The following is a 27,434-nucleotide window of genomic DNA, read 5'->3' on the forward strand; positions in this document are numbered from 1 at the left end:
TGGCTCTGAGCATTGGTATTTATACAGCAGTCCAGGGGAGGAGTCGTGGGCGGATCCAAGGGTGGAGTCCTGTACAACCTCCTAAGCATTCTCAGCGCTACTCCCCCTAGTGGTCGGGCAACGCAACTGCGCTTACAAATGCATGGTCTCATGTATATACAATACAGTGTGAATTATGGAGTTACATTCACCACACCCTCCCAGACAACTGTCTATTGTTTGGACATTTTGAATTCTAGGCTGAGTTTCAACTGCCATGGGTTTCAGCATAGTAGCATCGAGAATGAATGACAGTTTCAAGAAGTTGTAGCAACAGATTGTCCCTTTGATGTGGTCTCTGCTTTGTTGATACAAGCTGAACTGCATTTTCAGGATGCAGAAGCATCACTCGATCGCGCCCCTATTCGCGGCATGGGTGTCATTGTAGCGGGTCTCCACGTTGGGCTGTGGCCTCCGGATAGGCATCATCAGCCACAATTGCAGCGGATAACCCCTGTCAAGAGCCAACCTCTCACCCGGGGATACGCCTTGAAGGTGTCAGGAACCGTCAAGTGTGCCAGGAGGGGCAGCACAGTGGCACAGTGGTTAGCACAACCGCCTCACGGCGCTGAGGTCCCAGGTTCGATCCCGGCTCTGGGTCACTGTCCGTGTGGAGTTTGCACATTCTCCCCGTGTCTGCGTGGGTTTCGCCCCCACAACCCAAAAATGTGCAGAGTAGGTGGATTGGCCACGCTAAATTGCCCTTAATTGGAAAAAATAATTGGGTACTCTAAATTTATTTTATTAAAAAGTGTGCCAGGATAAAGGCGTCATGCACGCTGCCCGGGCATCATGCGCAGACTTGCATGATGAACAGTTCATGGTCACACACCAGCTGCATGTTCATCGAGTGGAACCCCTTTCGCTTTGTGGAGACCGGCCAGTCATAAGGCGATGCTCCTAGGGGGTATGCATCCCGTTGCTCACCCCCTGGACCTAGGGCATCCCGCGAAGGCAGTGAGCCCCGCTGCCCAGGCATCCTGGTGGGCTCAGTCCACATTGAATTTGATATATTGTGACAACTGGGCATATAGGGCCTCCGTTATGGTACGGATGCACCTGTGCACCAAGGTCTGTGAGATCCCTGACAGGTCCTCACTCGGCTCCTGGAAGTACCCGTGGTGTAAAGGTGCAGGGCAACCACCACCTTGACGGCCACCGAGAGCAGGTGTCTTAAAGGCAAGTTGAGAGTATTCTATTATACCTTTAATGTATACCTTGTAGATGGTGGATAGGCTTTGGGGAGTCACAAATATCGGAAATCTTTTATGAATTTCGAGCTTCTGACTTGCCCTTGTGCCCTTAGTATTTATATGGTTGTCCAGTTCAGTTTCTGATCGATGGTAATCCCCAGGATTTTGATAGTGGGGGATTCAGTGATGCTAATGCCATTGAATGTCAAGGGGAGATAGCTGGATTTTCTCTTGTTGGAGGGCTAGTTTATCTCAGTGGGCTAGATAGCTTGTTTGTGATGCAGAACAAGGCCAGCAGCGCGGGTTCAATTCCTGGAACCAGCTTACCCGAACAGGCACCATAATGTGGCGACTATTCACAGTAACTTCATACTTGTGACAATAAAAGGTTATTATTATGGTCATTGCCTGACACTCTTGTGTTGTGAATGTTACTTGCCACTTACCAGCCCAAACCTGAATGTTGTCCAGGTCTTGCTGCACATGGATCCAGACTGCTTCAGTATCTGAGGAGTTGGAAATAGTCTTGAATATCATGCAGTCATCAACGGACATCCCCATTTCTGACCTTATGATGGAAGATCATTGACGATGCCACTGAAGATGATTGGGCCTAAGATATTACCCTGAGAAATCTTGGAGAAATGTCCTGAAACTGAGATGAATGACCTCCAAAAACCCAAGTGGATGTCTAATAAAAAACCTTTTAAGAAATGTAATGTATCAATCACTTTTGCCTGAAAGACCTGAACAGCAAGCTAATAAAAGTGTCAATCATCCAGGCCCTTTGAATTTCATAACACCCAAACTACAAACTCTTGAAAGCACTTAAATAGAAAAACAAACATTCTGAAATTGATCACAGAGTTTAGAGAAGCTGAGCTGTCAATCAAACAATGTTTTCTTTGGGAGCAGGTGTTCTATTATTCTACTAAAGGTCTGACACTCACAACTCTCCCTCATCACCTTGAGGATGAAAATTGAGGCCAGATATCTGAAGCATTGATCCTCGTTGAAGTTGAGGTAATTATTCCCAGAAGTGAGAACCTCTTTACCACTGTTTCTCCTCCACTGCCCTTTGTAGAGCTTGTCTTCTACTATGTGGCCTCTCTTCATTTTTATTGAGATGCTCAAATCCCAGAGGAAGAGCCACCAGGTCATGCATGTCTGGAAACAAGTTTTTCAACCCAAGATTTCAATCAACAGGAAGTACATCAGCATTCGTAAGATCATTCCTGTGCTCTATTCAAACCTTAGCCAAGCTCCAAGAATAAGCACCAGCAGCCAGAATAAATAAAAGGAAAGCACTGTGAATACTTCCTCAGAGGAAATTAATATGTAATTTATGATACCTTTAAATAACAATGGTGGGTCTATTGTGTTGAGTTCCGTGAAGTTAAACATAGCCTGGAATGTGAAGTTCAAAAATACCAGCTTTGGCATAAAGTCAGTGTTGCATACTGCTTGGCATTATAATCTGTCTGTTCTGCATTCTGCTGTCAGTACAGTAGTTAGATGCACATGTACAAACTTCTTTGCCAAGATTGCAATCAGCACACTTCCAGTGTACACATGCATCTTGGATACAATTTCTGAGCATTAGAATGATGGCAGCAACTAAGAAGCTGCCACTATGCTGCCCAATTTTTCCCCAGATATGTGGTGATGGCACCTTGCAGGAGATGGTGGCAGTGACAGATGATCATGCACTGAATATGAAGACAGGTGGACTGGAAGGTAAGGACAAGGGGAACTCTCTCATAGTTCGGGGGGGGGGGGGGGGTGCAGGGGAATGGGTGAGGATAGAGGTGTGGGAAACAAAGACTCAGTAAAGTTAGGCTGAAGGTAAAGAAAGACCTGTTGAAAGTACTGATGTGAAAGGTGATATCGTCAGATCACATAAATTTGGTCTTCCTGTCCACAGGCCATTTGAGGCCCTTAAGTGGTCACTTAAGGAGTTATCCTATCAGCAGTAGGTTAGGGACTCGTCATCCAGAGAGGCAGCTCAGCAAAACCTCTCAGGCTTGCCAGTGGCCTACCTGGGGACTCCTTCATTCACAGGTACTTTGTGACCGATCAAGAGAATGCCTTCAGGAAGAGGGTGCCCCACATGAGGCACCACTACTTTTGTTTTTGACACCACTAGCCAACCCTTGGCAGCCTTTCCTCTGAACCCACCCCACCCTCATTCACTTCTCTTCAGGGATCCAATGATAATCCCTGGTGAAGGCCCCATTCTAGTAACAGCAGTGGCCTCTACTCACAGTACTGCTGTTGGTGCTGGAGAGTAGTTAGCCTCTAATTAGTCGGCAGCTCTCTGGAGCAGGATTTTCTCCCTACTGGGGAGCCACATTGCCCAGATAAATGCCTGATTGGAAAATATGTTGGGTCTCCTGGAAAAATCTGATGCGGGGCTCCCACCAGTTCTCCAACCAGTAGGTAAGACCCCTGTCACCCACCTAATTTCCAGTCAATATATCAGAATAGAAGCAAAGAATTCCTACAGTGCAGGATCAGGTCATTCCGCCCATCAAGTATACACCAACCTAATGAAGGAGCACCCTATCTAGACCCATAACCTCATAATTCCACATATACTCCACATAACTGTACATATTTGGACACTTTGATATGTTTGTACTTTCGGTAAGTACATTCTCACTGAACTCTGGCAACTGTTGCAGCCAGAATGGTAAACTCAGAGCAAGGCATAGATGACAGTGCCAGGGCCTGTGAGGCAAGAAGGTCTATCATTGAACTGTGCCAGCTTGCCAGATTTTGCTTGTGATGTAATGGAAGGTGGAGAATTGCCTTCAGGTGTTGCATCATGGATGAACCTACAAGTGCTCGAATAATGGGTCGGGAAGGTCGGCCATGATGGGCCCCGAAGGTCGGCCTTTTGGCAAAAGTGAGTCCCAGGAGAAAAGGTTTGAAAAACACTGCTCTGGACTTTCCCGCCTCATGGAATATTCGCGGCTAGGTGTCCCTGGCAAGGGAGCTTGCGGGCGCCATTGTGGTCTTCCAAGCTCACTGGGCACCACAGGGCCTTAATAACCCTTTAAATCACATTTTAGTTTGACGTTTTAAGTTTCATCTGCGATTTGTTTTTGTTAAGGCAACATCCCTTTAAGAGTCTGCCCCTTTTAATTTTCCCCTCAGTTTATTTAATTTAGTTTATTTGGTTTAATCAAAACAGTTAGATGTATTTGAGGTGGCCCATGAGGGTGCTGATGAGGGTCCCGTGTATCCATTCAATTGCTCTGTTACCTACTGTAAGGATTGGGGGGAAGGGGCTTGGAAAGATGTTAGGATAAATGTGCCAATGTGACTCTCGAGGGTCTGAGCACCTAATCCTGAGGGGGAGGGGAGGGAAAGGTGTGGGGATATGCCAATGGGAGGGAGGGCAGGGTGATGTTTAGTGGAGTGGCACTCAATAAGGGGGAATCATATGGGTGGTGGAGTGGCGAGCTAAAGGACAGGGCTCTGTCAGGAATCCTCACCGTTCACTTTTTGTTTTCAGAGCATGATTCTGGAGAATCATGGAGCCGATTGAGTTGACTTTTCTACTACTAGCGATAGAGCAGCAACAGAGGCACAGATGTGCCACTGCATGTGAACAGGACCAGAACCGTACAGGGGAGGGGGAGGCTGGGCCCAAAGAGGCTGGGCCCTCAGAGGGTGGATTCCCATTTGAGACAGTACCAGCCATGGGTATTCCAACATCGGACATCCTATCTGCAGATATCAGAGCCACAGTATTGGAGAAGACTGCGCCTGTCCCAGGGGACAGTGGAACACCTTTACACCTGCAAGAGCTGGCATCACATGGAATTCACCACTGCTCTGAACCTCTATGTGAGCAGCTCGTTTCAGGGTAACACCAGTGATATGTATGGCATCTCCAAGTCAGCCGCGCACAAATGCTTCTGGGAGGTTACAGATACCCTTTATGCGGTGCCCACATCTATATCAACTTAGACTGGTACCAGAAGAGCCAATCCATCAGGGCCGTGGGCTGAGCCTGCATAACTGGAATGCTCCAGGTTCAGGGTTTAATGGATAGGACCCATATGGCCCAGGGTCTGCATAGCATCATGCGGTGTCATTTATGAACGGCAATGGATGCCCTCCCTCAATGTCCAGATTATCTGTGACCACACAATGCGCATCATACAGGTGTCTGTTTCCCAGTGCTGAAAATCGACAACCACTGCGACATTGAGCTGAATGAGACATTTGAACGGTACATCTTCCAACAGATGCTTCAGGTAAGGATGAACCTTTTCAGTCCTTCTTGACCCATCTCCGCATCCTAGCGCAGTCATGTAATTATGACTCGACGGCTGATTCCATGATCCGGGATCAGATCGTTTTCGGGGTCCAGTCCGACTCCCCGCAGGAGCAGCTCCTCAAAATCAAACAGTTGACCCTCTCCGTCGCCATCAAAAAGTGCGTTGTCCGTGAGCATGCCAGGAAACGTTACTCCCGCATCAGGGCAGCAGAATTGCAAAACAGGTCTCCCACGAGGCAGAAAGGGTGCAGGCCATCGCAAAAATGCAAGGCCTGAGCATCGAGGAGAGAGGCCATTTTGCGCGCTTTTCCCTGGTTCTTACACATGCACGCCACGACCGGATGGACGGCGAGGCCGACGACCCCAGTGCACATGTGCGAACGTCGGCCGACTGCACAATGCATGCGCGATGGCGCACAGAACGCCAGCGTCATGACGTGTCCAAATTGTGGCTCTGCCCATTTAAAGCGGCAATGTCCAGCCAAAGGAAGGCGATGTCTACAGTGTGGAAAGCCTGGGCATTACGCGGCCTTATGCAGGTCCACTCCACCGACCAACAGCCAGCAATCCCAGCTGCAGCGCAGACGTGTCTGCTGCGTACAACAAGGCACGCAGGATTCGGATCCCGACAGCCCAACGAACCCCGATGATGACTGCCTCGAGTCTCCATACTCACCACGCGCGAGCTGGCCTCCACCGTGCCTGAAAACCACCTTTTAATCCTCACTGTGGATCCTGACGACGAGTGGTGTGCTGTCATCATGGTTAACCAGTCTCGCATCCGATTTAAATTGGACACTGGCGCAACTGCAAACCGCATATCACAGTTGGACCTCGACAGCATCCGAGACCAACCTAGCATTCTTCCACCAGCCTGCCAGCTCCTTGACTACAGTGGCAATGCCATAGCTGCCAGTGGATCGTGTCAGCTAGGTGTATCTCACAAGGCAGTCAAAGCGACGTTATGATTCGAGATCGTCCGGCCTGACAAGTCATCCCTGCTCGGTACTCGCGCATGCAAACTCCTAAATCTGGTCCAGCGCGTCCATGCCATGTCCTCGACACCGTCGACTGCCTCGCCTAATGTAAATCTCCAGGCTGAGATAGACGACATTCTCACGCAATACCACAACGTGTTTGATGGAATGGGCATGCTCCCATATCGTACAAGATATTGCTCAAACCGAATGCCATCCCAGTCATCCATGCACCACGCCGGGTGCCGGCTCCTCTCAAGGATCGTCTGAAAACGCAGCTATGAGAGCTCCAAGACCAGGGTATCATCTCAAAGGTCATGGAACCAACAGACTGTGTCAGCTCCATGGTCTGCGACAAGAAGCCCTCTGGTGAACTCCACATTTGCATTGATCCCAAAGACCTGAATTGCAACATCATGCGCGAGCACTACCTGATCCCAAAGCGTGAAAAGTTAACCTGTGAGATGGCTCATGTCAAATTCTTTACCAAGCTGGACGGCTCCCCTGTGTTCTGGCAGATACAGCTGGATGAGTCCAGTCAGAAGCTGTGCACGCTTAACACTCCGTTCGGCAGGTATTGCTACAACCGCATGCCTTTTGGTATCATATCAGCTTCCGAAGTATTTCATCGCATAATGGAGCAAATGATGGAGGGCATCGAGGGGGTGCGAGTCTCTGTGGACGCCGTGATCATCTGGTCCATGACGCCCGAGGATCACATCGCTCGCCTCAAACAGATTTTCCAGAGGATACATGAAAACGGCCTCCAGCTCAACAGGGCCAAACGCTCCGCTATCAAGTTCTGGGTGACCACATTTCACAGTAGGTTGTGCAACCTGACGCTGACAAGGTGCTGGCAATCAATGCCATGAAGACCCCAGAGGACAAAAAGGCGGTCCTCCGTTTCCTCGGGATGGTGAATTTTCTCGGGAAATTCATTCCCAACATGGCATCCCACACTACAGCCCTCCGGCATCTCATAAAAAAGTCGACAGTGTTCCAGTGGCTTCCCGCACATCAAGTGGAGTGGCTTGAGCTGAAGACGAAGCTCACCACAGCTCCAGTACTGGCATTCTATGCCCCAACCAAGGATACCAAGATATCCACAGATGCAAGACAGGACGGCATTGGGGCGGTGCTCCTCTAGCGAGACGCCGCCTCGTCCTGGGCTCCAGTGGCATACGCCTCCAGGGCCATGACTCCGACCAAACAACGGTATGCCCACATCGAAAAGGAGTGCTTGGGTCTCCTGACAGGAATAGTCAAGTTTCATGACTACGTATACGGCCTGCCAAAGTTCACGGTGGAAACAGACCACAGGCCTTTAGTCCATATAATCCAAAAGGATTTAAATGACATGACACCTCGGCTACAGCAAATTCTTCTTCGTCTCCGCCGATATGACTTTGAACTCGTCTACACACCTGGTAAGGAGCTGATCGTCGCGGATGCCCTATCCCGATCCGTCACCACGTGTGAACAGGGCGAATTCATTCGCCACATTGAAGCACAGGTGCAGTTGTGTGCCAGCAACCTCCCAGCCACTGATGAACGAATTATACAAATACGCAACGAAATTGCCAAAGATCCCCTACGGCAGTGAGTGATGAAGCACCTCGCTCATGGCTGACAAAAGGGGCAGTGCTCCCAGTTCTTCAACGTTAAGGTTCTGGAGGGGGTCCTTCCTAAACTAGATAGAGTCGTCATTCCCCAGAGCATGAAAAACATGGTGCTCAGACAGATCCATGAGGGTCACCTGGGGGTCGGGAAATGTCGCGCAGAGCTCGGCAGGCAGTTCACATTGCCAACACAGTCCTCAACTGCACAACATGCTAGAAGTTTCAACCAGCTCAGCCCAAGGAAACACTGCAACAGCACGAGATGGTGACCTCTCCGTGGTCCAAGGTGGGGGATAGACCTCTTTGGCACCAATGGGCGTGATTACGTGCTCCTGGTCGACTACTTCTCCAGCTAACCAGAGGTGGTGAAATTGTCGGACCTCTCGTCCAAGTCCGTCATCAAATCCTGCAAAGAGACATTTGCCAGGCATGGGATGCCACTCACGGTAATGAGTGACAATGGTCCATGTTTCTACAGCCAAGAGTGGTCCGACTTTGCACGATCCTACCACTTTAGTCACATCACATCCAGTCTCCATTACCTGCAATCAAACGGGAAGGCCGAGAAAGGGGTCCATATTGTCAAGCGGTTGTTGTGCAAGGCTGCAGACTCAGCCTCCGATTTCAACCTGGCGCTATTGGCATACAGGGTAACCCCTCTGTCGACTGGTTTGTCTCCGGCACAGTTGCTCATGAATCGCAACCTGAGGGCAACTGTTCCACCCATCCATTTTCCAGACCTTGACCACCTCACGGTGCTGCAGAAGGTGCAGCGTCCAGGGACCAGCAAAAGATCACGTATGATGCTCATGCCACGGATCTGCCTGCGCTGGCTCCAGACGATGTTTATTTTAAAAGGGGAAGATGTCATAATATCCACTCATGTATATCATGAGATGCAGACAGGCAGTGATTGACACACAGGATAACCAATGAACACACACAACACAGAACAACCAATCACCAGACAAGACACCACCACTATAAAGCCCACAGGGCATTAAGGCTCTCCCTCTCTCACAGGACACAGCTAGAGAGATAGTCACAGTGCGCAGGCCAATGAACATCATCACCATGTGGTAGAGAGCTAGTCTGGTTAAGTCAGTAGGAGGTTATCAGTTAGGTTAATAGAGTGTCAACCCACAGCAGACTATGTACAGCAATCAACAGGTTCAATAAAACAGTGTTGGACCATCTCCTGCGTCGGAAGCCTGTTTCTCATTTTACTGCATCCAGTTGCAGTCGATGTTAGACCAACACAGATAACACATCATGGTACTAGAGAGCTATTAACTCTAACGAACCTACCTTGAGTGAATCTGCAACGACCAGCACGCAGCCATCCAGCGGCATGGAGAAGATCCAACCTCCTCCGGATCGGAGGAGGTTATCAGTTAGGTTATGATGAACCATTAATTGGACGCGAGACACGATTAAGATCCAAACTGTGGCTTTAATCATCTAGTTGTTAGCCCGGTGGTCAACTACAGAGAAAGGCCGACTGCCGGGAAACCTGGGTACTTATACCCCGCTTCGGAGGCGGGGTCTACTTGCCTCTCGACCAATTGGTGAGTAGTCACATGACTAGTCCCAGCCAATCAGATGAGAGGCACATGACCAGCCTGTGTGTCAATCAGGAGCCAGGAGGAAAAAAATTACAGGGGCAATTGGAGAGGTTTATGATGGGGAGGGCGGAGGACAGCTGCGCCGGGCAAGAGGGCTGCAATACAAATACGGGGAATAGGCGAGTCGAATGTTCGCATATCAGCTACGGATGCAGGCCATGTCCAGGGAAATATTGAAGATACGGACTGGGGCAGGGGATGTGGTGTCAGAGCCAAGGAAGGTAAACGAGGTGTTTAGGGATTACTGTAAGGAGCTATACATGTGGGTCCGGGGAGGTGAAGAGGGGGACATGAGACAGTTCTTAGACCAACTGGAGTTACCACTGTTGGAGGAAAAGAAGAGGCAGGTGCTAGAGGAGCCCTTGGGCTGAGGGAGGTATTGGACAGTTTAATGGGTATGAAGTTGGGGAAGGCCCCAGGGCTCGATTTTTTACCCGGCGGAATTCAATAAGGAGTTTGCGACAGATTTGACACTGGATCTCTTGGGGGCTGGAGGTGATGATGCAGGCAACAATCACATTGATACCAAAAAGATCCCATTGGAATGTGGGTCGTATAGGCCCATATCACTGTTAAATACAGATGTGAAAGTACTGACTACGTTGGTGGCGGGAAGGATGGAAGGTTGTGTCCCGGGGTGGTTGCAGAGGGCCAAATAGATTTCGTAAAGGGCGGGAAGATTTATGGTAATATAAGGAGCCTGTCAAACGTGTTCATGACCACGTCAAGAGTCCAGGTTCCAGATGTAATGCTGCCCATGGATGTGGAGAAGGCATTTGACCCGGTGGAGTGGTGGTACCTGTTTGAGGTCCAGGTAAGGTTCAGGCATTGGCCGAAGTTTGTGGCATGGGTGCGCCTGTTATATGTAGCACTGATGGAGAGTGTGCGGACTGATGGCATGAGTTCACGGACCTTTGAACTGCACAGAGGAACAAGCCAGCTGTTGTCACTGTTGTTTGCACTAGCTATAGAGCCTCTGACGATGGCTCTTGGGGGGTTGGCAGAGTGGCGAGGGATTACGATGGGATGAAGGGAGCATTGGTGTCGCTATACACGGACAACTTACTATGTATGTTTCAGACCCACTGGAGAGTATGGAGAGGATCATTAGCCTGTTGCGGGAGTTGGGGCATTCTCGGGATATAAGTTAAATGTAGGAAAAAGCAAAGTGTTCCTGGTGAATTAATTGGGTCGCCAAGCCAATCTAGGGGTGATGCCATTTAAGGTAGCTAGAGACAGGTTTAGATACTTGGGGATTCAGGTAGCGAGGGAATGTTACATGAATGGAATCTACCAAAGCTGGTGAAGGAGGTCAGGGCGGGTCTGAAGAGGTGGGACACGCTGCATTTGACTCTGGCAGGCAGGGTCCAAGTGGTGAACATGAACATTCTGCCGAAGTTCCTGTTCATATTCCAGACACTTCTGATCTTTCTACCGAAGGTCTTTTTTCGAAAACTGGATATGACTATCTCAAACTTTGTATGGGCAGGGAAGGACCCTGTTACAGAGACAGAGGCAAAAGGGAGGGTTGGCATTGCTGAACTTGCTGCATTATTACTGGGCGGCGAACGTAGAGAAAGTGAGGCGGTGGTTGGAAGGAGAAGGGCAGAATGGGTGAGGATGGAGGAAGAATCCAGTCAATGGTCCGGCTTGAGGGTTATGCTGATGGCGCCATTGCCAATGGTGCCAAGGAAATACTCGGAGAGCCCGGTGGTGCAGTCCACGATGAAGGTCTTGAACCAGCTGAGGAGGCACTTTAGGATAGAGGAGAGGTAGGTGTTGATGCCATTGTGCGAAATCCACGGTTTTGAACCGGGGGGCATAGATGGCATGCATAGGAAGTGGAGAGAAATGGGGCTGATTAAGGTGAGGGATTTGTACCTGGAAGAAGTGTTTGCCAGTATAGAGGAACTTAAGGAGAGGGTAGATCCCCCACGAGGAAGTAAGTTTAGGTACCTGCAGGCAAGGGATTTTACGCGGCAGGTTTGGAAAGAGTTCCCCAGGTTGCCGAGGTACACCCTGTTGGAGCGACTGCTGCTTGCAGATGTGGAAGAGGAGGGCAGGATCGGAGACATACACGGGTGGCTGAGAGGTGAGCAGGTAATGAAGATTAAAGAGGGGGAGCTGGGAGGGGAGATAAACTGGGGAGTATGGAGTGAGGTGCTACAAAGGGTAAATACAACCTCCTCGTTTACAAGGATGAGCCTGATACACAGGGTACATAAGACTCGGGTAAGAATGAGTGGGTTCTTCCAGGGGGTGGCAGATGAGTTTGAGAAGTGTGGGCGGGGACCACCGAATCATGCCCACATGTTCTAGGGCTGCGAAAAGTTGGAGAGATTTTGGGCGGGAGTGTTTTGCGCCATTAACAAGGATAGTGGAGGAGGAGGTTGAGCCGGACCCTTTGGTTGTGATTTTTGGGTGTCAGAGAGACCAGAGCTAATGTAGGGTGGAAGGCCGATGTTGTGGACTTTGCCTCTCTGATTGCCCGGCAAAGAATTCTGTTGGAGTGGCGGTCGGCAATGCCACCGGGGTAGCGGCCTAGCTGGGTGACAGAGACGACTTTCTTTGGCTGGAAAACATCAAGTACAAATTGAGGGGTTCAGCGGAGGGCTTTGAGGCAAGGTGGGGGGTGTTTCTGGCCGTGTTTGAGGAGCTGTTCGTCGTGGGGGGGGGGGGGGGGGGGGAGAGAGGGGGCGGAGGGGGTAGTGCAGTGAAAAAGGGAAACATTTGTACAAACTGTATAGTTGTGTGTTGGGGAGTTTGTTTCCCCAATTGTTTCTGCTTTGTAACCTTTTATATAAGTTTGGAATTAAAATTTTAACATTTTGAAGTCCGAGGATGGATGCTGTCATCCATTCCTGTTGCTCGCAGTTCTGCCTCTGCAGTTCTATCTGCTCTGGGATGAACGGACCCAGTGGCACATCATCAGCCAGAGCTGCCATCCATCCGTGTGCCAAATCCCTGGGACATCCCTGCCTCCACCTGCTGTGGATCTTTCCTGTGTGATGCTCACCAGTGAGTGACCCGGAAACTTGTCTACTAGTTAATCCCACCGAGGTGTGAGTATGTGCGCTGATGGAGGGTGCAGATGACATATGTGACTCCACTGGTAATATCTGAGCTGCTGGATTAGTGGTTTCCAGGGGGCATGAGGATGGTCCGGGCTGCTCGACTGATTATCCTGAAAGGGAAGGGAGATGGCATGAGAACATCACAGGGAAAAGATGAAGGGAAATATTCACTCACTGTGGTTTGAGGATTGACTGTGTGTGCTTACGGTTCTATCTTTTGCTCGCTGCCTCACTTCTCCATCCACACAAGCGCGGTCATGCTCGTACCCAGCCAGTTCACGGGCCCTTTCTCTATCTGGTGGAAGGGTGCAAAACTCTGGGTGCAGTGATCATGACTCTGAGTAGCTGCACTCTTTCATGTCTGGAGAGGTATGTTCCAGAAACATTTATATAGACAAAGTCAGAGATGTCAGACAATGCTCGGAATGCGAGCATTTGCAGGTAATCAATTCATTACAGATCCAGAGATAGGGGTAACCCCAGGTTAAAGAGGTGTGAATTGTCTCAAGCCAGGACAGTTGGTAGGATTTTGCAAGTCCAGGCCAGATGGTCGGGGATGAATGTAATGCGACATGAATCCAAGATCCAGGTTGTCTACCAATGTAGTCTACCTCATACGCTGCAGGAAGGGATGTCCCGAAGCGTGGTACATTGGCGAGATCATGCAGACACTGCGACAACGAATGAACGGGCATTGTGCGACAATCACCAGGCAGGAATGTTCCCTTCCAGTCGGGGAACACTTCAGCAGTCAAGGGCATTCAGCCTCTGATCTCCAGGTAAGCGTTCTCCAAGGCGGTCTTCAGTACACGCGACAACGCAGAATTGCCGAGCAAAAACTTATAGCTAAGTTCCGCACGCATGAGTGCGGCCTCAACTGGGATCTTGGATTCATGTCGCATTACATTCATCCCCCACCATCTGGCCTGGACTTGCAAAACCCTACCAACTGTCCTGGCTTGAGACAATTCACACCTCTTTAACCTGGGGTTACCCCTATCTCTGAATCTGTAATGAATTGATTACCCGCAAATGCTCGCATTCCAAGCATTGTCTGGCATCTCTGACTTTGTCTATATAAATGTTTCTGGAACATACCTCTCCATTCACCTGAGGAAGGAGCAGCGCTCCGAAAGCTCGTGTTTTTGAAACAAACCTTTTGGACTTTAACCTGGTGTTGTAAGACTTCTTACTATCCAAAAGTATGGTCAGGGCTCCCTCCGAGAATCTTGGAGATGGCTTTCTGGCTGCCATCTCACCTGAAACGGATCTGTAACAACTTCTAAGATGTAGTGCTGGTGTAGGGGCTGGTTTAGCACACTGGGCTAAATCGCTGGCTTTTAAAGCAGGCCAGCAGCACGGTTCAATTCCTGTACCAGCCTCCCCGAACGGGTGCCGGAATGTGGTGACTAGGGGCTTTTCACAGTAACTTCATTGAAACCTACTCGTGACAATAAGCGATTTTCATTTTTTCATTTTATTAGTGGGGAGGCATTTACATGGATCTCCCCAGTAATTAGTGATTAAGTTTCCCCGAGGTAAGCGTAACATTGGGAGGCCACCGAGAGTGTGATGTAATTGAAGTGGAGAAAAATAAGATTTGTTCAAGGGACTCAAAATTCTGTGGGAATTGCACTGTTTTTCTCACCAAACCTGACGCTGGTCATTTTTTGATAAGAATGCAACCTACATCTCTGCTATTTCTACCTTCTCCACCAACATGGCTAGTGCAGACTCTGAGTACCTTTAATCACTCTCCTGCTGTGTCATAATTGTCTCTTCTTCCTGTTTAGATTCTCTACAGGGGCAGCACCGTAGCATTGTGGATAGCACAATTGCTTCACAGCTCCAGGGTCCCAGGTTCGATTCCGGCTTGGGTCACTGTCTGTTCGGAGTCTGCACATCCTCCCCGTGTCTGCGTGAGTTTCCTCCGGGTGCTCTGGTTTCCTCCCACAGTCCGAAGATGTGCAGGTTAAGTGGATTGGCCATGATAAATTGCCCATAGTGTCTAAAATTGCCCTTAGTGTTGGGTGGGGTTACTGGGTTATGGGGATAAGGTGGAGGTGTTGACCTTGGGTAGGGTGCTCTTTCCAGGAGCCAGTGCAGACTCGATGTTCCAAATGGCCTCCTTCTGCACTTTAAATTCTATGATCTATGATCTTCCAGCCCCTGCACTAGCCAGAATGCACTTTCCCTTCAAAAGCTGCAGGTTGGTTTCAAATAGTGCAGGCTGACATTATGTGATGCTAGCCTCACTCAGACCTGGGTCCACTGCTGAGATGTGCAGCCACTCAACACTGTGTTTGACAATCCCTGTGCTTGTTTTCAGAGGCTGACAACTTTTGCCCTCTCTCACATTTTCTACAAAACAGTTAATTATACTCTTGCAGTGAATTATTGACTTCAACTTCAGTAACCTTCAATTTATCCTTTTTGTAGGAACATCCATGACTGTATCGCCTTGACTTTTTTGTCCATCGTGGTTTTCACCTTCATAGTTGCCTTTGTTCTGAGATTAAACATTGACATCTTTCGTCAGCGTATTATTGCGATATCATTGATCCCATTATGGTTGAAGAATTTGAAGCATCTCCGTGCTTTCAGGTAAAATAACATATGCCTGTCACTCGTGCACTCTTTATCTCTTTGCTCCTTTCCTCCATTCTGCTCCTTTCTTCCAATGTGAATGCATATGAATATATCTACACTGCACATGCGAGTGTAAGGTTTTACATTTTGACAAGAAAAATACGATGACTGCATATTGCTTAGAAAATAAGACTCTAAATGAGATCGGTAAACAAAGCAATCTTGGATTGCAAATGCAAATTGCTAATAAGGCCATAAAAAGGCAAACCAAACACAGGTTTATTTCTAGAGGGATAGAATTGAAAAGTTATGCTAAACCTGCATTGAAATTGTTTAGGCCAATGGTTCTTAAACCTCTTTCATGAAGGGTCCCTTTTTAAATTGATACCTAAAGTATAATGGTATATATAATAATCATGGTGTGAAAGCACTGCATGCAAAGAGATAGCTAAAAATTTACAGGTATGAGTGAGATGAGTAACACAAGGAGGGTAGGAGCATGGAAAAAACAGGAATCTGGAGAGAGCTGGAGCGTGGGGAAAGCAGAGCATTGAGAAAGTTTAGGGGAGCAAGGGATTAGCAGGAGTGCTCAGGAGAAACACGTAGATACCGGCACAGAAGGATTGCAGAGGCCAAAGCACTGACAGCAGAGGGAGAGTTGAGCACAGAGCGAGCTGGAGGATAAGGAAACGAGAACTTGGAGAAAGCAGGAACCTGAAGAAAGCAATAACTTGGGTAAGATCAGAGCACAAAGAGAGAACTCAGAGGGCAGGAGCACAGAGGAAGTACAGCACAATTTCAGCAACACTTGATTGTTTATTCTGAACCATGGCTTGGCAGGCTGGTCCAATCTATATCCATGAGTCTTCCAATACCTATATCTCTTCTATAGTTTCCTAGCCCTAACTGTCATGATATGCAGACATGCACGTAATGGGATATAGACAGACAGCTAATGAGCACATAGAACAGGACATAACCAATCAGCAGGCAGGACACTTGGGGGTAGTTTCCCACTATAAAAGGCACAAGGCATTCACACTCTGCCTCATTCCACTAGGGACATCTACAGAGTGAGTCCGGTGTAAATATCACGTAACGCATACAGCACATGGCTAAGAGCTAGTCTGGTTCAGTCAGACAGAGAGATCACACTTAGGTTAGCAGAGAGTCAGACTCACAGAGAACTGTGCTAACTGTGCGACAGGTTCAATAAATCAAATTGAACTAACTTCAAGGTCTGGAAGCTATTTTAGTCATAGCTGCATCCAGTTGCAGCCCGTGTTATCTCAGTGTGCTTAACACGACAGAGTACCAGTCGGCTGCTATCCTTTGGTGGTTTACCTCAATGTGTTCCGTGACGACCAGCAAATGCATCCCGGCTCCATGGAGAAGATCCAGCGTCCTCAACTACTGCGGACCTCCGGCAATCTCAGTGCCAACTGGTGGACTTTCAAGCAAAGGTTTCTGCTGTACATCGAAGCCTCAGACCTCGAGGGTGCGTCTGTTTAACTTCACCGAAGGCCAGGACAAGACAAAGTTTCAGACCATCCTGGACAAGTTTGATAGTCATTGTGAAGTGGACACCAATGAAATCTTTGAGCGCTATATATTTAAACAACGCCTACAACGTAAAGACGAATCTTTCAAATCCTTCCACACTAATTTCCGTCTACTAGCCCTGTCCTGCAACTTCAGTGATATTGCTGGCTCCATGATCAGGGACCAAATTTTGTTTTTGGCATTCACTCTGATCCGCTGAGAGAGCAGCTTTTAAAAATCAAGCATATGACCCTGCCAGTCGCAATTGAAACATGTACAGTACATGAGCACGCCAAAAATCGGTATTCCCAATATAAATCGGCTGAAACTGAGAAACTTGCCTCCCATGAGGCAAAGAGCGTGCAGGCCATCGGCCAGATGCAGCGCCTCAGTCTTGATGAAAGCGGTCATTTTGCACGCTTTTCCCGGAGCCCCATGCATGTGCGATGCGAATGGGATAACGCAGCAGGCGATCACCACACTGCGCAGTGTCTGCCGACCGCACTGCGCATGTGCGACGACGCACGGAGCGTAACGACGCCAGGACGTGCCCGAACTGTGGCACCGCCCACTTAAAGAAACACTGCCCTGAAAGGGGCAGGAGCTGTTTAAATTGCGGGAAGCCCGGACACTATGCAGCCTTGTGCAGGTCTGCTCCACCAGTCAAGAGCCAGTGTTCCCAACTCCATCGCAGGCACGTTCGGAGTGTCCAGCAAGGCTTACAGGATTCTGATCCTGGCAGCATTAAGGATCCAGAGGACGATTGCCTGGAGTCACCCTACTATGTGGGCATCATCACCACACGTGAACATGCCTCACCGACATCATCACGGAGCCTGCCCACCTCACTGCGGGCGAATGGAGGGTGGTGATGCAAGTAAATCAATGCTCTATCCAGTTCAAGCTGGGCATAGGTGCTTCTGCCAATCTCCTGTCACAGGCAGATTTCAACTGCATCAAGAAGCCACCCAAGCTCCTTCCAGCAGCCTGCCAACTCCTGGACTATAACGGCAATGCCATCTCAGCACTGGGATCCTGCCATGTGCTTGTCTCCAACAAGTGCATTCACGCAAGGCTAAGGTTTTAAATTGTCAAGCCAGACAGGGCCTCCCTGCTCGGCGCACAGGCATGCAAGCAGCTAAACCTTGTGCAGCAGGTCTGCGCAATGACCTCCCCCAACGCGGATCTTCAAGCCGGCATTGACGATATCCTTGCTCAGTATCTAGATGTGTTTGACGGGATGGACACTCTGCCATATCGGTACAAGATCCTGCTGTGGCCTGATGCCACGCCTGTGGTCCACGCTCCACGCCGGGACCCGGCTCCACTGAAGGAGCGCCTGAAGGCGCAGTTGAAGGATCTTCAGGACCAGGGTATAATCTCCATAGTCACAGAACCGACTGACTGGGTCGGTTCGATGGTGTGTGTAAAAAAGCCTTCGGCGGAGCTGCGCATCTGTATTGATCCCAAGGATCTCAACCAGAATATAATGCGCGAACACTACCCCAACCTGAAGCGGGAGGAACTAACAAGTGAGATGGCACACGCCCGGTTTTTCACAAAGTTAGATGCTTCACACGGGTTCTGGCAAATCCAGCTGGATGAGTCCAGCAGAAGGCTCTGCACCTTCAACACATCTTTTGGCAGGTATTGCTATAATCGTATGCCATTCGGCATTGTCTCAGCCTCGGAGATCTTCCATTGAATCATGGAGCAGATGATGGAGGGCATTGAAGGGGTTCATCTGTATGTGGGCGATGTTATCATTTGATCCACAACCCCCGAAGAGCACATCACTCGTCTCCACCTGGAAACGATCAAATACGCTATCCAAGGGTCAGAGGAAGGTTTCCTTACTGCATGGGGGCACATTGTCGGTCTGTTCCAAAACCTGTTTGAGGCCAACATTGTCATGAGATGCAAACATGCAACTAATGAACACATAGAATAGGACATGACCAATGAGCAGTCAGGACACTCTGGGATGGTATCTCACTATAAAAGGGATGAGGCACTCACACCCGGCCTCTTTCCACAGACCGTCATCGACAGAATGAGACAGGGTGTATACTCAGCATCACACCCCAGCACGTGGCTTAGAGCAAGGCTGGTTCAGTTAGACTGAGTTACTACATTTAGATTAGCAGAGAGTCGAACTCATTGAGAACTGTGCTAATAGTTCAATAAAACACATCAAACTCACTTCAAATTCTAGAGCATCTTTTACTCAAAACTGCACTAAGTGTCAGCTTGTGTTATTCCAAATTACATAACACAACAGTATACCAGGAGTCTGTTCAATCTAGTTAGTTCAACTCAGCAAGATCCGTGATGACCAGGGAATGTAAATGGAAAACATTCAGGCTCCTCACCAGCTCAGGACCTCCGGCAATCTCTGCCAATTGGCGGACATTCAAGCAGAAATTTCAGCTTTACTTCGAAGCGTCTGACCTCAATGGTGTGTCTGATGCATGGAAGATAGCTCTTTTCCTCACCACAGCGGGTGATCATGCCTTGGAAATATTCAACTCCTTTCACTTCGCCGAAGACCAGGACAAGACAAAGTTTCAGACCATCCTGGACAAGTTTAACAGCCACTGTGAGGTGGACACCAACAAAATCTTTGAGCACTACACATTCTAGAAGCGATTGCAAGGTAAAGATGAATCCTTCAACTCATATTTAACTAAACTTCGACTGCTAGCGCAATCCTGCAACTTTAGTGATATCACTGACTCCATGATCAGAAACCAAATCATTTTTGGAGTTCACTCTGATCCTCTGAGAGAGCAGTTACTGAAGATCAAGCATATGACGCTGCTGTCATAATATCTGTCATAATATACACCAGTATATCATGGTGCAGACACACACACTGCTGGACATACAGTAGGACCAATCAACATGCATAACACCGCAGCCAATCACCAGTTAGAGCACACTCACTATAAAGACAGAGGGCATCGGTTTTCCCGCTCATTCGGGATGCAGCCTTTCAGAAGTGCAGAGTTTACAGATTACAGCACAAATCCTCACCGTGTGCTGAGTGCATAGACTGGTTAGGATAGGCACAGGTCTTTAGTTAATCTAACATTGTGTTAACCCACAGTAAGAGTATGTTCAACAGTTTATAGTTTAATAAAATAGTGTTGTACTATTTTAAGTGTTGGTGGCCTGTATGTGTTCCACGGATCCAGAGCACCCAACACATCAATATCCACTCATGTATATAATGAGATGCCGGCAGGCAGTGACTGACACACAGGATGACCAATGAACACACAACAAAGAACAACCAATCACCAGACAAGACACCACCACTATAAAACACACAGGGCATTAAGACTCCCGCTCTTTTCGGACACTGAGACAGTCAGAGTGCACAAGTTAGTAGGCACTATTGCCATATGGTAGCTAGTAAGTCTGGTCGAGCCAGTAAGAGGCCAGTAGGATTAGTAGAGTGTCAACCCACAGCTGAACATGTACAGCAGTTCATAGTTAAATAAAACAGTGTTGGATCATCTCCGGTGTCAGACGTTTGTTTCTAGCTTCCCTGCATCCAGTTGCAGTCGACATTGAGCCAACCTGCCTAACACATCATGGTACCAGAGTGCTATTAATCCTGCCAAACCTACCTCGAGTGAATCTGCCACGACCAGCAAGCGGCCATCCAGCGAAATGGAAAACATCCAGCCTTCTCCGCAGCTCCGCATCTCCAGCAACCTCGCCGCGAATTGGAAAATCTTCAAGCAAAAGTTCCTCCTTCATATCGAGGCCTCCGACCTCGAGGCAGCATCGGATGCAAGGAAGATCGCGCTATTTCTCTCAACCGCGGGGGTTCACGCCATCCATATCTACAACTCGCTTGCGTTTGCCGATGGCGAAGACAAGACGAAGTTCAAAACAGTTCTGCTAAAATTCGACAGCCACTGCGACACTGAAGTGAATGAGAGCTTTGAACGGTACATCTTCCAACAGAGGCTTCAGGGTAAGGATGAACCTTTTCAGTCCTTCCTGACCCATCTCTGCATCCTGGTGCAGCCATGTAATTACGCCTCAACGGCTGATTCCATGATCGTTTTCGGGTCCACTCAGATTCCCTGCGGCAGCAGCTCCTCAAAATCAAACAGCTAACCCTCTCCGTCGCTATTGAGACGTGCGTTGTCCATCAGCATGCTAAGAATCGTTACTCCCACATCAGGGCTGCGGAAACTGCAAAACTGCCCTCCCATGAGGCAGAATGGGTGCAGGGCAATGCAAAAATGCAAGGCCTGAGTATCGAGGAGAGTGGCTGTTTCGCGTGCTTTTCCCGGGTCCCTACGCATGCGCGCCACGATCAGGTGGAAGACGAGGCCGGAAACCCTAATGCGCAGGTCCATACGTCAGCTGACCACACTGCACATGCGCGCTGGCGCACGGAACGCGCTGACGTCAGCGTTATGACGTTTCCGAATTGTGGCACCGCCCATTTAAAGCAGCAATGTCCAGCCAAAGGACGGCGATGCCTACAGTGTGGGAAGCCTGGCCATTACGCGGCCTGCTGCAGGTCCGCTCCACCGATTATTGAAGAGTTGGCTAGTGTAGACTTGAGAGATGAACAGACACTTCCAACACTGATGAAGGTTCAACTCAATTTTATCAACTACTTCCAACTAACTAACACATGATGACTGTGGGTCTAAATGATGCTAACTTAAACTAGAGACCTAAGCCTTGTCCGAACCTGTTGATTCTCTCAGCACGTGGTGTGAGTCTGTGCTGGGCTGGATGAGTTCTTGTTACACTGGAAGGAGGTGTTTAGGGTAATTTCCAAGGTGGTGCATGTGAAGCTGGACCCGGGTCCCCGGGAGGCCATATTCGGGGTGTCGGATCAGCCAGGGTTTGAAACGGGTGTGGGTGCAGCACCTAGAAAGAACGGGAACCATGGTGCCCTCTGCCTTTATAGTGTGTGTATTCTTTTTTTAAAAAAATATTTTCATTCTCCTCCTTTTTCACAATTTTTCTCCAGAATTTACACCCAACAACAATCAATAACCAACAACAAATATCTCAAACCCCATAACAGTAACAACGATCCCATCCTCCCACCATGCCCAGACATCAGCCCGCATGTTAACATAACCAAATGTCAAAGAAAAAAAAAGGAATCAGAGATTACCCATAGCCATCTTCAACATACATAGCCCCCTTCCCCCCGCACCCCACCCACCCTTCCCCCCCTCCCCCCAACTAATGTTCAATGTTAGCCAGTTCTTGAAAGTGCATAATAATTAGTGCCCATGACTTGTAGAACCCCTCCGAGCTTCCCCTCAGTTCGAACTTAACCTTCTCAAGGGTCAAGTATTCCAACAGGTTCTCTCGCCACGCCAGGGCACAGGGTGGAGAGGCCGCTCTCCATCCCAGCAGGATCCGCCTTCGGGCGATCAATGAGGCGAAGGCTATGATATCTGTCTCCGTTTCCAACCCTGGCTGATCCGACACCCCGAATATGGCCGCCCGGGGACCCGGGTCCAGCTTCACATGCACCACCTTGGAAATTACCCTAAACACCTCCTTCCAATACTCCCCAAGCTTTGAACAGGACCAAAACATATGAACGTGATTAGCGCCCCCCCACCCCCGCAACATTCACACACACCTTCTACCCCTTCAAAGTACCGGCTCATCCTTGCCCTCGTGAGGTGTGCCCTGTACACCACCTTCAGCACTATCAGCCCCAACCTCGCACACGAGGTGGAGGTATTCACTCTCCGGAGCACCTCACACCAGACCCCCTCCTCTATAACCTCTCCCAATTCTTCCTCCCACTTCTCTTTGATCCCCTCCAGTGGTGCCTTATCCTTATCCAACATAGCTCCGTATACCGCTGACACTGTCCCCTTCTCCAGTCCACTTGCCGCCAGCACCTCCTCCAACAACGTGGAGGCCAGTTTCTCCGGGAAGCTCTGTATCTCCTTCCTGGCAAAGTCCCGAACCTGCATATACCTAAACATTTCTCCCTGCTCCAGCCCATACTTCGCTTCCAGCTCCCTCAATCCTTCAAATCGATCCCGAAGAAACAAATCGTTTAGAGTCTTAATCCCTTTCTCTTCCCATTTCCGAAAGCTTCCATCCCACCTTCTTGGCTGAAATCTGTGGTTCTCCCGGATTGGCATTTCCCTCAATCCTGCTGCCAACCCGAAGTGGTGGCGAAACTGCCTCCAGATTTTCAATGAAGCTATTACTACCGGACTCCCTCAGTATTTCCCCGCACCCATCGGGAGCGGGGCCGTTGCTAGTGCCTTCAGCCCCAACCCCCTGCACAAACTCTCTTCCACTGGGAATCAACCCCTTGGACCCAGCTCCGCACCTTCTCCACATTCGCCGCCCAGTAGTAGTACATTAGGTTTGGGAGATCCAAACCCCCTGCCTGCCTTCCCCTCTGTAGCAGCACCTTCCTCACTCTGGCCACCTTCCCTCCCCATATAAACGAGGTAATCCTACCCTCAATCTCCCTGAAAAAAGACTTTGGCAGAAAAATCGGTAGGCATTGAAAAATAAACAGAAATCGCGGCAACACATTCATTTTAACCGCCTGCACCCGACCCGCCAGTGACAGAGGGAGACCATCCCACCTCGCCAGGTCGGCTTTCACTCTCCCCACCAAGCTAGTGATGTATCTGCGAAGCCTTGCCCACTCCCGGGAAACCTGCACCCCCAAATACCTAAAGTGAGTCCCTGCCCTACGGAATGGCAGCCCCACCACCCCTGCCCCCACCCCCGGCTGAGACACCACAAAATACTCACTCTTGTCCAAGTTCAGCTTGTACCCAGAGAAAGACCCAAATACCTGCAGCAACTCCAATATTCCTCCTATTGACGCACTCGGCTCCGACACATACAGCAGCAAGTCGTCGGCATACAAGGACACCCTATGCTCTATCCCGCCCTCACTATTCCTTTCCATGCTCCCGAACTTCTTAATGCGATGGCCAACGGCTCAATCGCAAGCGCAAACAGCAGGGGGGACAAAGGACATCCCTGCCTCGTCCCACGGTGGAGAGAGAAGTATCTCAAACTGGTATTGTTCGTGCGGACACTCGCCTTCGGCTCCTTGTATAATAACTTTACCCAGTTCACAAATCTTGGTCCAATCCCAAACCGTTCCAGCACTGCCATCAGGTACCCCTATTCCACCCGATCAAACGCCTTCTCGGCGTCCAGTGCCACCACCACCTCTGTTTCCTTCCCTTCCGCCGGTGCCATAACGACGACAAGACCCTGCCCCAAGGTTTGCGGCAGCACTCCCTTCCCTATTGCCTCTTCAAACATCCCTACCATCAGGGGTGCCAACTTATCCTTAAATTTTTTATAATATTCCACCAGAAACCCATCCGGCCCTGCCACCTTCCCCGACTGCATCCTCCCAATCACGTCTTTTATCTTCTGCTCCAGTATTGCTCCTTCTAACGTAGCCTTGTCTCCCTCTCCTAGCCTTGGATACTCCAACCCATCCAGAAATTCCAGCATCTCACGGTCTCCCCCGGGTGGCTCTGAACTGTACAACCTCTCGTAGAATTCCTCAAAAACCTTGTTAATCAGCTCCGGAGCCAACTCCAACTTCCCGGCCCTATCCCTTACCTGAAGAATTTCCCTTGCTGCTTAATTACCTTTTAAATTTTTTCGCAGAATACTTGGTTCCCCAAAAGCCCCACATCCAGTTTCCACCCCGGCCTCTGCACTACCCCCTTCTCCAGCACCATATCCACCCAATGTGGCGCGTGATCTGACACAGCAATTGCAGAGTATTCCGACCCCTTGACTCCAGCCAGCAAATCCTTTCCCACCACAAAAAAGTCAATCCGCGAGTATACCCTATGGACTGCTGAGAAAAACGAGTACTCCCGTTCCCCTGGGTGCAGGAACCTCCAAGGGTCCATGATGGAACCATCAATTCACCAGACACGTGTTTCCGATGTGAATCTAGGCTTTAATCGATTTACTTCAGAGCCAGCCTGTTACCCGTTGATGAACTCGAAGTGACCCAGGCTGACTCTGGACACGGATACTTATACAGCTGCACTAGGGGGAGGAGTCGTGGGCGGAACCAAGGGTGGAGCCCAGTACAAGTTCCAAAGTGCTCCCAGCGCTACTCCCCCTAGTGATAGGATGGCGGTACTGCGCTTACAATAACAGTGTGAATTAGTATATATACATTCATATATTACATTCACCACATTCACCCCCTGCAAAAAAATCAAGTCCGGCGGGGGTGGTGGTCCAGTCTATAACATCAGTCTGTCCGGCGGTCGGATTGTCCGCTGAGACCTGCGGAGCACCGGAGTTGCAGCCTCTTGCGGTGGCTGGACGGGTGTAGTGTGTTGGGGTACGATGGCGGACTCCAGGGAGGGTTGTATTCGAGCTTCATACTCTCCTGGTTCGACTGGGGGTACTGGGGGCTGGCCGGCGCGGGTGCGCGGGACTGGTGGAGCGAGCTCGTGGGCTCGGGAGCGCAAGGGGACGGCAGCATGGGGGGTAGGGTGAGAGATCCTTCTGTGGGGGCAGAGGGGGCGCTGTATCCGGCGGGTGCCAGATCCTGGAGGGATACAGTGTCCTGACGGCCGTCAGGGAACTCGACAAATGCGTACTGGAGGTTGCAGTGGCGCAGGCGCACCTTCTCAACAAGGGGGTCGGTTTTGTGCCCCCTGACGTGTTTCCTCAGGAGTATGGGGCCCGGCGTCCTCAGCCATGCCGGAAGTGAGATCCCCGTGGTCGTGCCCCTGGAAAAAATGAAGAGCCTCTCGTGAAGGGTTGCAGTCTGGGAGGACTTCCTGCCACTGGGAGACTTGGAGCTTTCTGGACAGGAGGGTCAGTACGACGGTCTTCCAGACCGTCGCGTTCTCCCTTTCCACCTGCCCGTTCCCCCTGGGGTTGTAGCTGGTAGTCCTGCTCGAGGCAATGCCCTTTTCGAGCAGGTCGCTCATGAAGGACAAACCCCGGTCGCTGTGTACGTAGCTGGAGAAACCAAACAGGGTGAAGATGCTATGCAGGGCCCTAATGACTGTGTGGGAGGTAACGACCACCACCTGAGGTCATGTCGGGGCACAGGATAGCGAATGGAAAGCGGGAGATCTCGTCTACTACATTTAAGAAGTAGATGTCCTTGTTAGTTGAGGGGAGTGGCCCTTTGAAATCAATCGCGAAGCGTTCAAAGGGCCTACAAGCCTTGACCAGGTGGGCCCTGTCTGGTCTATAGAAGTGCGGTTTGCACTCCGCACAGATTGGGCAGTCCCTGGTGACCGCTTTTACCTCCTCGTTGGAGAAAGGCAGGTTTTGGGCCCTGATGTAGTGGGCGAGCCGGGTGACCCCCGGGTGGCAGAGGTCATTGTGGATGACTTTTAATCGGTCGATCTGCACGCTGGCGCATGTCCCGCGGGATAGGGAATCCGGAGGCTCGTTGAGCTTCCCGGGTCGATATTTGATATCGTAATTGGAGGTGGAGAGTTCGATCCTCCACCTCAGAATTTTATTGTTTTTTATTTTGCCCCTTTGCAAGTTGTCGAACATGAAGGCAACCGATCTTTGGTCGGTGATGAGGGTGAACCTCCTACCTGCGAGTTAGTGCCTCCAGTGACGGATAGCCTCCACAATGGCTTGTGCTTCTTTCTCGACTGAGGAGTGTCGGAGTTTTGAAGCGGAGAGGGTACGGGAGAAAAATGCAACGGGTCTCCCTGCCTGGTTTAACGCGGCTACAAGAGCTACCTCTGAGGCGTCGCTCTCTACCTGGAATGGGGTAGATTCATCCACTGCCCGCATGGCCGCTTTGGCGATGTCCTCCTTGATGCCGTCGAAGGTCTGGCGTGCCTCGGCTGACAGGGGAAATAGTGTGGTCCTAAAGAGTGGGCGGGCTTTGTCCGCATATTGAGGGACCCACTGGGCGTAGTAAGAAAAAAATCCCAAGCACCGTTTGAGGGCCTTGGGACAATGAGGGGGAGGGAGTTCTAAGAGGGGGCGCATACAGTCCGGGTCGGGCCCCAGGACTCCGTTTTCCACGACATAGCCGAGGATGGCTAGTCTGGATGTGCGGAAAACGCATTTCTCCTTGTTGTACGTTAGGTTGAGTTTCTGTGCCATCTGGGAAAACGGTGGAGGTTGGCGTCGTGGTCCTGCTGGTCATAGCCGCAGATGGGGACATTGTCCAAGTACGGAAACGTGGCCCGCAGCCCGTACTGGTCCACCATTCGGTCCATTGCTCATTGGAACACCGAGACCCCATTAGTGACGCCGAAGGTGACCCGGAGGAAATGGAAGAGGTGGCCATCGGCCTCGAATGCCGTGTATTGGCGGTCCTCCGGGCGGACTGGGAGCTGGTGGTATGCAGACTTCAGATCCACCGTGGAGAAGAGCCGATACTGGGCGATCTGGTTTACCATGTCTGCAATCCTGGGGAGGGGATACGCGTCGAGGAGCGTAAATCTATTTATGGTCTGACTATAGTCAACCACC

General features: G+C 50.0%; 1 protein-coding gene across 4 annotated transcripts in view; it reads left to right on the top strand.

Annotated features, from left to right (window-relative positions):
* Positions 1-27,434, top strand: part of LOC119967483 (transient receptor potential cation channel subfamily A member 1-like) — a 645,844-nt gene that overhangs the window by 377,352 nt on the left and 241,058 nt on the right. For all 4 annotated transcript variants that reach the window (XM_038800105.1, XM_038800113.1, XM_038800133.1 and 1 more), the window contains one exon: positions 15,258-15,422. In XM_038800105.1, coding sequence (XP_038656033.1) covers positions 15,258-15,422 — 165 coding nt within the window. The remainder of the gene's footprint in view (positions 1-15,257; positions 15,423-27,434) is intronic.

This window comes from Scyliorhinus canicula, chromosome 1 (assembly GCF_902713615.1).
Source record: "Scyliorhinus canicula chromosome 1, sScyCan1.1, whole genome shotgun sequence".
NCBI lineage: Eukaryota > Metazoa > Chordata > Chondrichthyes > Carcharhiniformes > Scyliorhinidae > Scyliorhinus > Scyliorhinus canicula.